At 49.1% G+C, this 12398-nt stretch overlaps 1 protein-coding gene across 1 annotated transcript in view; it reads right to left on the minus strand.

Annotated features, from left to right (window-relative positions):
• The window catches only part of LOC138274391 (mortality factor 4-like protein 1), a gene marked incomplete at its 3' end in the record, with an annotated part of 291700 nt that overhangs the window by 116063 nt on the left and 163239 nt on the right, over positions 1–12398 (minus strand). The window contains exon 10 of the mRNA XM_069218984.1: positions 9279–9380. Within this exon, the coding sequence (XP_069075085.1) occupies positions 9279–9380 (102 nt within the window). The remainder of the gene's footprint in view (positions 1–9278; positions 9381–12398) is intronic.

Raw genomic sequence — 12398 nt, forward strand, 5'->3', positions numbered from 1 at the left:
CATTTCCTTACAATCCGCTTCCTGGGATTCCCCGAAAAGCCAACAGAGCAGAATATAGAAATAATTTTGGAGCAATGGCTGACAGAGGAGGTATTAAGTGGGACTCAGTCGAGGTTTTTCTCTGTGGAAAGGTGTAGGAAGTTGGCTCTGTATGTGCTATTCCAAAGTAAGGAATAGCATGCACAGAGTCCAAGGGTTCCCCTTAGAGGTAAAATAGTGGTAAAAATAGATAATACTAATGCTCTATTTTGTGGTAGTGTGGTCGAGCAGTAGGCTTATCCAAGGAGTAGTGTTAAGCATTTGTTGTACATACACATAGACAATAAATGAGGTACACACACTCAGAGACAAATCCAGCCAATAGGTTTTGTTATAGAAAAATATCTTTTCTTAGTTTATTTTAAGAACCACAGGTTCAAATTTAACATGTAATATCTTGTTTGAAAGGTATTGCAGGTAAGTACTTTAGGAACTTCAAATCATCCAAATTGCATGTATACTTTTCACGTTATTGACAAATAGCTGTTTTAAAAGTGGACACTTAGTGCAATTTTCACAGTTCCTAGGGGAGGTAAGTATTTGTTAGGTTAACCAGGTAAGTAAGACACTTACGGGGCTTAGTTCTTGGTCCAAGGTAGCCCACCGTTGGGGGTTCAGAGCAACCCCAAAGTCACCACACCAGCAGCTCAGGGCCGGTCAGGTGCAGAGTTCAACGTGGTGCCCAAAACACATAGGCTAGAATGGAGAGAGGGGGGTGCCCCGGTTCCGGTCTGCTTGCAGGTAAGTACCCGCGTCTTCGGAGGGCAGACCAGGGGGGTTTTGTAGGGCACCGGGGGGGACACAAGTCCACACAGAAATTTCACCCTCAGCAGCGCGGGGGCGGCCGGGTGCAGTGTAGGAACAGGCGTCGGGTTCGCAATGTTAGTCTATGAGAGATCTCGGGATCTCTTCAGCGCTGCAGGCAGGCAAGGGGGGGATTCCTCGGGGAAACCTCCACTTGGGCAAGGGAGAGGGACTCCTGGGGGTCACTTCTCCAGTGAAAGTCCGGTCCTTCAGGTCCTGGGGGCTGCGGGTGCAGGGTCTCTCCCAGGCGTCGGGACTTTAGGTTCAAAGAGTCGCGGTCAGGGGAAGCCTCGGGATTCCCTCTGCAGGCGGCGCTGTGGGGGCTCAGGGGGGACAGGTTTTGGTACTCACAGTATCAGAGTAGTCCTGGGGTCCCTCCTGAGGTGTTGGATCGCCACCAGCCGAGTCGGGGTCGCCGGGTGCAGTGTTGCAAGTCTCACGCTTCTTGCGGGGAGCTTGCAGGGTTCTTTAAAGTTGCTGGAAACAAAGTTGCAGCTTTTCTTGGAGCAGGTCCGCTGTCCTCGGGAGTTTCTTGTCTTTTCGAAGCAGGGGCAGTCCTCAGAGGATGTCGAGGTCGCTGGTCCCTTTGGAAGGCGTCGCTGGAGCAGGATCTTTGGAAGGCAGGAGACAGGCCGGTGAGTTTCTGGAGCCAAGGCAGTTGTCGTCTTCTGGTCTTCCGCTGCAGGGGTTTTCAGCTGGGCAGTCCTTCTTCTTGTAGTTGCAGGAATCTGATTTTCTAGGGTTCAGGGTAGCCCTTAAATACTAAATTTAAGGGCGTGTTTAGGTCTGGGGGGTTAGTAGCCAATGGCTACTAGCCCTGAGGGTGGGTACACCCTCTTTGTGCCTCCTCCCAAGGGGAGGGGGTCACAATCCTAACCCTATTGGGGGAATCCTCCATCTGCAAGATGGAGGATTTCTAAAAGTTAGAGTCACTTCAGCTCAGGACACCTTAGGGGCTGTCCTGACTGGCCAGTGACTCCTCCTTGTTGCTTTCTTTGTTCCCTCCAGCCTTGCCGCCAAAAGTGGGGGCCGTGGCCGGAGGGGGCGGGCAACTCCACTAAGCTGGAGTGCCCTGCTGGGTTGTGACAAAGGGGGGAGCCTTTGAGGCTCACCGCCAGGTGTCACAGTTCCTGCCTGGGGGAGGTGTTAGCACCTCCACCCAGTGCAGGCTTTGTTACTGGCCTCAGAGTGACAAAGGCACTCTCCCCATGGGGCCAGCAACATGTCTCTAGTGTGGCAGGCTGCTGGAACCAGTCAGCCTACACAGATAGTTGGTTAAGTTTCAGGGGGCACCTCTAAGGTGCCCTCTGTGGTGTATTTTACAATAAAATGTACACTGGCATCAGTGTGCATTTATTGTGCTGAGAAGTTTGATACCAAACTTCCCAGTTTTCAGTGTAGCCATTATGGTGCTGTGGAGTTCGTGTTTGACAGACTCCCAGACCATATACTCTTATGGCTACCCTGCACTTACAATGTCTAAGGTTTTGTTTAGACACTGTAGGGGTACCATGCTCATGCACTGGTACCCTCACCTATGGTATAGTGCACCCTGCCTTAGGGCTGTAAGGCCTGCTAGAGGGGTGTCTTACCTATACTGCATAGGCAGTGAGAGGCTGGCATGGCACCCTGAGGGGAGTGCCATGTCGACTTACTCGTTTTGTCCTCACTAGCACACACAAGCTGGCAAGCAGTGTGTCTGTGCTGAGTGAGAGGTCTCCAGGGTGGCATAAGACATGCTGCAGCCCTTAGAGACCTTCCTTGGCATCAGGGCCCTTGGTACTAGAAGTACCAGTTACAAGGGACTTATCTGAATGCCAGGGTGTGCCAATTGTGGATACAATGGTACATTTTAGGTGAAGGAACACTGGTGCTGGGGCCTGGTTAGCAGGGTCTCAGCACACTTCTCAGTCAAGTCAGCATCAGTATCAGGCAAAAAGTGGGGGGGTAACTGCAACAGGGAGCCATTTCTTTACAAAAGGGCACACAGGGTACCAGGAGACCCCCGGCCCCGGGTCAACCACCCAGACCTCTGATTGCGAGACTTTTAAATTACAGAGACCGCAACTTAATCCTACAGCAATTCCACAGCACAGGCCCATTTCGATACGAGGCCTCAGAAATCAACGCTTATACAGACTTCACTCAGGAGGTGCAGAGACAGCGCAGTTCATTTGTAAAAATCAAACGCCTCCATGAGCACAACATTAAATACGCCCTGCTGTTCCCCGCAAAGCTGAGAGTAATATCAGACGAGCGCACCCACGTATTCAACTCTCCCGAAGATGCTTGGACGTGGCTGCACGCCAAGGGCTTGGCGCGAACCAAATCCGGAATAGATGGAGAGGAATGGCTACCCGCCCCAGCACGGAAGTGCGCCAAGAAAAAAAACAAGGGCCAGCCCACTGAACAACAGGCAGCTGAGGAAAGGGCAAAGGCCTTGAAAGAAACTCCTCTGCACACGCAAAACACCTTTGGGGCACTGCGGGAGGCCTCGACGGACAGCCCAAATTCCGATTCGACCAGCTCGGCCTCCACGCTCACAGAGTCACCTGCGGGACCGAAGCTCACACCTCGAACGGCGGGCGGACGAACTGTAGCCGTGGGACGCCGGGTGCCCCCCTACGTCCCCCCACCTTCTCTTGCATCCCCCCCCCACCCTCCCCCCCCGGCGGAGGGGAGCGACGAACCTGCAAGGAGGTACAGATAAACTTTACACGTGCCTGCACGCTGAAGAACTCTGCTAAGGCCTTTGAGAATCCTCTGACTATTCAGCTGCTTCTACTGAAGAGTAGGTTTAATGGCGGTGGCCGTCCTGTCGGGGTGAGGGGGCCGACCCGGGAGCGCCCAGATGTACATGCAGTCTATGGCTGCGGAAAGTTGTGGGCCCCACACGTGAGCCGCAACTGGTCGCTAACATGGCTGCCCCTCAGGTATCCATATGGACGCAAAGTTTGTTATGTATTAATGTGTTTGGTAGCTTGAACTCAGTTAATAAGTTGGGGGTGAGTGTCAGTAGGGGGAGTATATGGGGATTAATCGTTAAGTCGAATATTAAAGGTCAACATAAAACACTGGTAATACTGCTAGCGAGGTCACATTTGAGTACACACCTAATCGGGCTGGAGGGAACACAAGAGCACACAGACAATAGCTGGGGGATACGGACAGGCGCTACACAACGCGAAATGGCGTTAAACGCTAATCTCTCTCTGCATAAATATGATATTATTACGTGGAACGTGAAAGGCCTGGGCGCCCCAAGCAAAAGAACCCGTGTATATGATCGCCTCAGACGCCAGGGCGCACATATAGCTATACTACTGGAGACACACTGCCTGGAACCTGACTTGCGGGAACTACGAGAAAGATGTGGGCACAACGTACTCGGCATTCGCCAGGGGAGTGCTGATTTGGATAGCAAGCGGGGTTCCCTTTGTCCAAACCTCACAGACAATAGACCAAGGGGGCAGATATGTGGTAATAGAGGGGCACCTAGACGGGAAGCAACTGTCAATAATTGGCATTTATGCTCCCAACAGCGCGATAGTTGAATTTCTGGGCACACTCACCCCAGCATTATTAGCACACCCTGACGCCCCAGCTATCTGGGGGGGGGGGGGGGGGGGGGGGGGGAGACTTTAATAGCATCCCGAACACAGAATTAGACAGGTCAACCTCTACCCCGAAAGCAATACCAAATAGAACAGCTAGAAGCCCCTTACTTAATTGGGCGGCAGACATGAGAATATTTAACATATGGCGCACAAAACACCCCCAGCAGAGGGAATGCTCATTTTACTCAATACCTCACAAGGTACACACAAGGATAGACATAGTATGGGGGATCCTGGATATCTGCAACCTGACGAACAAGTCAGAATATCTGCCCAAAACATTATCCGATCACTCTCCACTTAAAATAACTATGAACTGGGGCAGCGGACGCTCGCAGATCCCCACTTGGCGAATGCAGGGTGAGGCCCTCCAGGACCAGGCGTTTAGGGAAGGATTAAATGCAGCAGTAAAGCAGTATTGGGAGATCAACGAGGAATCCACCAGCTCCAGAGCGTCAGAATGGGAGGCACACAAGGTCGTAGTCAGGGGGTATTGCATTTCAACCAGCTGGGGAGTTAGGCACACGCTACATGCGGAAATAAATAAGCTAGAAAAGGAACTGGGGGAAATAGAAAAAGCGGTAGCAAATAATATGACTCCATACACAGCGCTAAAAGAGACACAAACAAAATATAACGAAGCAGACGTCCGCCTTTGACGGCACGATCATAAATACCGTTTAATGCACCTACATTCAGAGGGCGATAGGTCTGGCAGATTGCTGGCGTGGCTCCTCCGAGAAAACCGGCAGCGATCCCCCATAGGGACTATAAAGGGATGCGCAGGCAAAATGCTCACCACACAGGAAGAGATTAACGGGACGTTCAGGGAATATTACACAAACTTATACACCAAACGCACAACATGCACACCTCTACAACTACAGAATTTCCTAGCGGGCTCCCCAATGGCGCAATTATCACTGATAGACAGGCAGACCCTAAAGGCTCCATGGACACTGGAAGAGTTAGATAGAGCAGTGTCGCAGATGCCCAGGAATAAAGCCCCGGGAACAGATGGACTTCCAATAGAATATTACTCCACATATTCTACACACTTGAAGCAGCACTTGCTAAAAGTGTTTGAGGAGGCGTGGTCGAACAAAACTCTACCTCCAACATTAAATGAGGCAATGGTGGTGGTCCTCCCTAAACAGGGGCGTGATCCCTCCGATGTTAAATCCTACAAGGCCACTATCCCTCCTGAACCTAGGCTGTAAAATATTAGGCAAAATCTTGGCTAACAGGTTGGCCCCCCTAATTCATACGGTGATACATGAAGACCAAAATGGCTTCATTCCAAAACGCAACACCTCCCTAAACATCCGCAGGCTCCTGGGCGACACCACCCCCCCGGAGGAACATGAAGAGATGGTACTGTCATTAGATATCGAGAAGGCGTTCGACACTCTGGAGTGGGACTTCCTGTTCGCCACTATGTAGGGCATGGGAATAGGGCCTATTTATATACAATGGGTACAGACGCTGTACGCCAGACCACAAGCCAGGGTAAAAACCGGCGCGGTTATATCAGAGTTTCTCGATCACAAGAGGCACTAGACAGGGTTGTCCCCTGTCCCCCCTGTTTGCCATGGCGATGGAGCCGCTGGCTACCCGAATACGTGCTATGCAAGAGAGCTGGGGAGTGGTCAGGAGCGGGCTACACCACAGTATATCACTGTACGCAGATGATGCACTAGTATACTTGCGGAACGGGACCGAGATAATACCCTTAGTAATGTCACTCCTGACCGAGTATGGGGACTTATCTGGACTGGTAGTGAACTGGGATAAATCGTGTATATTTCCGCTAACTAGATGGTCACCAGTAAGAAAAGAGAACGCCCCGACTGGCCGCTTAAAATGGTGCTTCGAAACATTAAAATATCTGGGGGTGCACATATACCATAAAAATGAGGACCTTAGAGATGGAAACCTAGGGAGAGCTCTGGCCTCTATGAAGGGATCCCTGCGGTTCTGGACCAAACTCCCACTCTCGCCCCTGGGCAGAGTGGCAGTGGCAAATATGCTATTGCTGCCAAGGCTACTATATTACTTCGCGGCACTGCCACTTTGGGTACCCAGGAGCTTTTTCAGAGATCTGAATGCAGTATTGCTGCAGCTCATCTGGGGCGGAGGCAGGACGAGGGTCGCACTCACCACACTGCAATACCCGCTCGCTGCGGGAGGGCTAGGGGCTCCCAACTTTACTATGCGGCTGCACAGCTACAGTGGATACTGAATTGGTTGCATAGGCCAACACAGGCGGAGTCCATGTGGATCCGGGGGCGGTTAAACGGGACACCACTGATCACATGGTTAATGAACAAAATTCCTAGAGGGGGACTCGGCAACCTGCTGATGGCAGTAGCTCACATGTGCTGGCAAAGGTATATACAAAAGGGCCACAAAGCAATTCCATACTCGCCGCTCCTCCCACTGGAATCGATCCCGGGCTGGGTTGACACAGCTGGACCACACTCACTTAAGCCGTGGACCGAGGCTGGAATAACAATGGTTGGGGACTGCTTTGAGGAAGGGAAACTGATGTCATTTGAGTCCATTCAGGCCCTTACGGCGGTGAGCCCCGGGTACTTCCTGTCCTACTATGCCATAAGCCACCTAATTAGAAAGACGTGGTCGGCTGGGGACGGGGAGCCACCGTGTTCTCCCACGCTGCACCATATGCTGCAATTTGACGATCAAACAAAAATAGTGACACACTTATACAAAACCCTGAACAAACCACCTGAGCCCATTCTGGATAGAACGAGAGAAAGGTGGCACGCAGTACTCACTGACCAGATAACGCAAACGGAATGGCCAAAAGCCCTCTATCACACTCTGGGGGTATCCAGAAACCCTAGGTTCCGCTTCACGCAATTCAATTACACACACCAAGCATACCTGTCCCCAGCCAGGATTCACCGTATGTTCCCTGGCTCGATGTCGGCCTGCCCGCGATGTGATGCTTTAGAAGCACACTTCTACCATATGGTATGGGAGTGTCCACACATATATAGGGAATGGAGCGGAGTGGTAGAAGAGGTAGCAGAACTAACAGGATTGACACTTGCAGTAGACCCCAGATCCTGCCTGCTAGGGCTGAGACCCAGAGAAAAGAAGCACAGATATTTGCATAAGTTTGTAGACCTAGCATTCGTGATGTATAAAAGGTTGATAGCGATAAACTGGAAGGCGCCCCCAGGGCACCCAACCTGAAAGCCTGGCACTCCCTCACACTGTGCTGGACTCAGACAGAATCCCAAGTTCTGAGCACACTAGCACGGGCGGGACGACAACACACGGGATTGGAAACCTGGGAAACACTGGCAGCCCGCCTAGAGGCAAAAAATGACGAGAGGCCGTCCTGAACCAAATAGCGTCATGGTCCGGGCGCCCACCCGACCAGCACTCACTCAGCGGCAGCATAACCAAACACCACCCAAAGAACAACCTGCGAAAGCGCTGTGAGCCCACACCTGCTTCCCAGAGCTCAGTGACACTCATAACCAGCATGTAGGGGAGAGCATATAAGCAGCAGGTGCACAACGCACTCCATCACGCCACATTGAATAATCAGAAATAAGCGCAAGCTCTCACCCCCTCCCTCCCAGTACAACTAAATAAGTGTTATTTAAGACACAGCATTACTCAGGGGCCCGATGTCGAGACCAATAGGTGCCACGAAGAATGCTTCTCCAATCTTGCACAGCAGTTAAATATGTATTCTGTAAATAATAATAAGACCTAAGTTCAGAGTGGGGTTGTCTGTTTGTTTTGTGCATTGCATTTGTATGTTCTTTACTTTCCTTTTTCTCGATCCTGTTGTGCTCCTCTTTTCTTTCATGACATCACAAGTGGAAACACAATGATAACAAATCCACAAAATCCTTTCAATGTAATTGCATATGCATATTCATGATGTAAAGATTTGCATAAAAAATGTAATAAAATATATTAAAAAAAAAAAAAAAATCCTGCTGACTGAAGATGTCTGGTGTTTTTTCAACCTCCCTACGCTGCCACCTCCCTGCAATGCACCCTTCGGTCTCATAAGGTTTTCTTCAGCCATAACACAGTGATGGGAACGTGTTTGATAACAATACAGACGAGGGCAAGGATGGATTACAAATGGAGCCTGAACGGTCTTGAACCAGAGCACAGTAATACACGTCCGAACCCAACAGCATAAAGAAAACAATCTAACAATGGAGTCAATGCCCATGCGCATTATCAGCAAGGAGTCACTTTACCTCGTGACTTGAAGGACTTCTTTGAAGAAGAATAACCTGCTCACACCTGGACCTAACACTAAATGGCAGGAGTGTGCAAAGCATGTTTAGGTACAGCCACACCAGCTTTGGATCTGAATGACCTCTTACCTTTTCTTTAATAAAATAGTCTTGAAAATTGACAGTAGTTCTTAGCAAGCCCCAATTGAGATGCTGCAAAATGTATCTGATGAGATCCGGCAAAGGATAAAACCCAGAGAAATCTCTCTCTGTTCGCAATAATGTCTTTAGTAGATCGGTTATCCATTGTATTAGAAATTCTCCTCCCTCATTGTTCCTTCCATACTCTCCTGTATGTCTCAATATGTTTTTTTTTCTGAAGCAATTCCCTACTTCTTCAAAGTCACACTCCAGACTTTTGGAATCAATTTTGTTGCATTGTTTCCTTCTGTGGCCAACTAAGCAAAGCCTGCCTCAGCAGGGTCACATCAGCCCCCACTGCTTTGACCATTTCCAAATGCTAACCTAACCATAGTTGGTGATGTAACAGTATATTAGATGTCTACAAAGCTAACAATCTTACCTGCTTTTGCCTTGTGATTAAGTCCCAGTCATCAACCAGCCAAGGTTTGAGCTCCTCTGGAATCTTTACTTTCACTTCAACTCTGTTCATAAAAGTTTCCTCCTGAGGTATAAAGGTTTAAATATGTCAAATTGCTAAACAAACGTTGCTTGCTATTGGAGATAACAGCAGGTTCAGCAGTGGTTCAAAATGATACATATTGTCATACCATTTCAGTAAACCGAGATTACAACTTTAAACGTGAACCGTCCTACACAGGCTTAATACAGCTTAAACAATTCATCAAATACACACCATCAACAACATTGGGGGAGGAGAGGAGTTGCAGGAATCTTTCGAAAACAACTGGAGAGCCCAAAGAACAGGGGGATAGCAAACCTTGAAAAATGAAAATTATTGTGAGCTACTGAAGGCTAAACAACTCGCACACTTACTAGACAACCCCACACTCAGCTTCATCGACTTCTAGTTACAGCATGTCACATAAGCATTAAAGTTGGGCTACTTGAAATAACTTTTCCAGCAACTATCAGTGTACACCAAACTCCTGCGTGGTCAATTAAACTGCTATAATATTTTGAGCACAAACAAAGCAAAGACACTACACAGGTACAAACACTATTGCACAACAGAAAAACCAAACAAGCATAAACATTACAGGGAACAAGAAGTGGTCTAACACCTAAGCTGCAGGTTTTGGTCCTACTGACCTGTGTTTTCATCCTAGCATCCCACCTTGACGGAAACCAGCATAATTCTGTGCAAATCACGCAAGCTCCCTATATGTAATGTAAAAATGCATGAAAGTTATTGCACTTTTGTCATTAGAGGTAAGTGAACCACTAAAACCTGAAACCAAATGCTTGGCTCAACTCAAATTCCTCCTGGAGTCATCTAATCCCATAGGAGCTGTGCTTTCCTGTGGCTTCTGCCACTCATGCCGTAATTTCAACGGTCAGGACAAAACATTAACCTCCGAACGAAAAAACAAAAAAGAGAAAGATACCCCATATCTACTGTCTGAGCTGCACAATGTGAATCAATCCACCTTCCATGGGGAAAAAAACATCACAATATAACAGCTTCAATAACATGTGGAAACAATTACTTTTACTCCCCACCTTAGTCCTTTAAAGAAGTTAATATTAATAAGGCTGTAAGACAATCTGGTGTTTCTGTACAACTTTTTCAGACTTCTAGTGCCTTGATGCAAAATAAGACTGAAGGTAAGGAAGTAAACGTAAACCATGCTGCCTTTCAATTAGAGACTGAAAACAGCTCCTGGTCACAAATATATATTAGGAGAGGCAAAGAAAATCGGGACAAAGCTAAAATAAAAATATAAATTTTAGGTTCACCTGTAAGAAATCTGTAGCTTAACTTATCTGTTCAACTCTATCAGGAGCATTTTCTGTATTAGGCATCTTTGCAGGGTTTAAAAGGCAATATCAAATGTGCCAGCCATGAAAACAAAAAGTGAGAAATTTGTGGCCATGCAATTGTTGGCACCTTAACTACATCTATGCTACTTGTAAGGAAATGCCTCCTTGGCATGGTTGCCCCCTGACTTTTTGCCTTTGCTGATGCTATGTTTACAATTGAAAGTGTGCTAAGGCCTGCTAACCAGGCCCCAGCACCAGTGTTCTTTCCCTAACCTGTACTTTTGTATCCACAATTGGCAGACCCTGGCATCCAGATAAGTCCCTTGTAACTGGTACTTCTAGTACCAAGGGCCCTGATGCCAAGGAAGGTCTCTAAGGGCTGCAGCATGTCTTATGCCACCCTGGAGACCTCTCACTCCGCACAGACACACTGCTTGCCAGCTTGTGTGTGCTAGTGAGAACAAAACGAGTAAGTCGACATGGCACTCCCCTCAGGGTGCCATGCCAGCCTCTCACTGCCTATGCAAGTATAGGTCAGCCACCCCTCTAGCAGGCCTTACAGCCCTAAGGCAGGGTGCACTATACCATAGGTGAGGGTACCAGTGCATGAGCATGGTACCCCTACAGTGTCTAAACAAAACCTTAGACATTGTAAGTGCAGGGTAGCCATAAGAGTATATGGTCTGGGAGTTTGTCAAACACGAACTCCACAGCACCATAATGGCTACACTGAAAACTGGGAAGTTTGGTATCAAACTTCTCAGCACAATAAATGCACACTGATGCCAGTGTACATTTTATTGCAAAATACACCACAGAGGGCACCTTAGAGGTGCCCCCTGAAACTTAACCGACTGTCTGTGTAGGCTGACTAGTTCCAGCAGCCTGCCACACTAGAGACATGTTGCTGGCCCCATGGGGAGAGTGCCTTTGTCACTCTGAGGCCAGTAACAAAGCCTGCACTGGGTGGAGATGCTAACACCTCCCCCAGGCAGGAGCTGTAACACCTGGCGGTGAGCCTCAAAGGCTCACCCCTTTGTCACAGCCCAGCAGGGCACTCCAGCTTAGTGGAGTTGCCCGCCCCCTCCGGCCACCGCCCCCACTTTTGGCGGCAAGGCTGGAGGGAACAAAGAAAGCAACAAGGAGGAGTGACTGGCCAGTCAGGACAGCCCCTAAGGTGTCCTGAGCTGAGGTGACTCTAACTTTTAGAAAGCCTCCATCTTGCAGATGGAGAATTCCCCCAATAGGGTTAGGATTGTGACCCCCTCCCCTTGGGAGGAGGCACAAAGAGGGTGTACCCACCCTCAGGGCTAGTAGCCATTGGCTACTAACCCCCCAGACCTAAACACGCCCTTAAATTTAGTATTTAAGGGCTACCCTGAACCCTAGAAAATTAGATTCCTGCAACAACAACAAGAAGGACTGCCTAGCTGAAAACCCCTGCAGAGGAAGACCAGAAGACAACAACTGCCTTGGCTCCAGAAACTCACCGGCCTGTCTCCTGCCTTCCAAAGAACTCTGCTCCAGCGACGCCTTCCAAAGGGACCAGCGACCTCTGAATCCTCTGAGGACTGCCCTGCTTCGACGACAAGAAACTCCCGAGGACAGCGGACCTGCTCCAAAAAGACTGCAACTTTGTTTCCAGAAGCAGCTTTAAAGAACCCTGCAACTCCCCGCAAGAAGCGTGAGACTTGCAACACTGCACCCGGCGACCCCGACTCGGCTGGTGGAGAACCAA

The sequence above is a fragment of the Pleurodeles waltl genome, unplaced genomic scaffold, assembly GCF_031143425.1.
Source record: "Pleurodeles waltl isolate 20211129_DDA unplaced genomic scaffold, aPleWal1.hap1.20221129 scaffold_180, whole genome shotgun sequence".
NCBI classification, from domain to species: Eukaryota; Metazoa; Chordata; class Amphibia; order Caudata; family Salamandridae; genus Pleurodeles; species Pleurodeles waltl.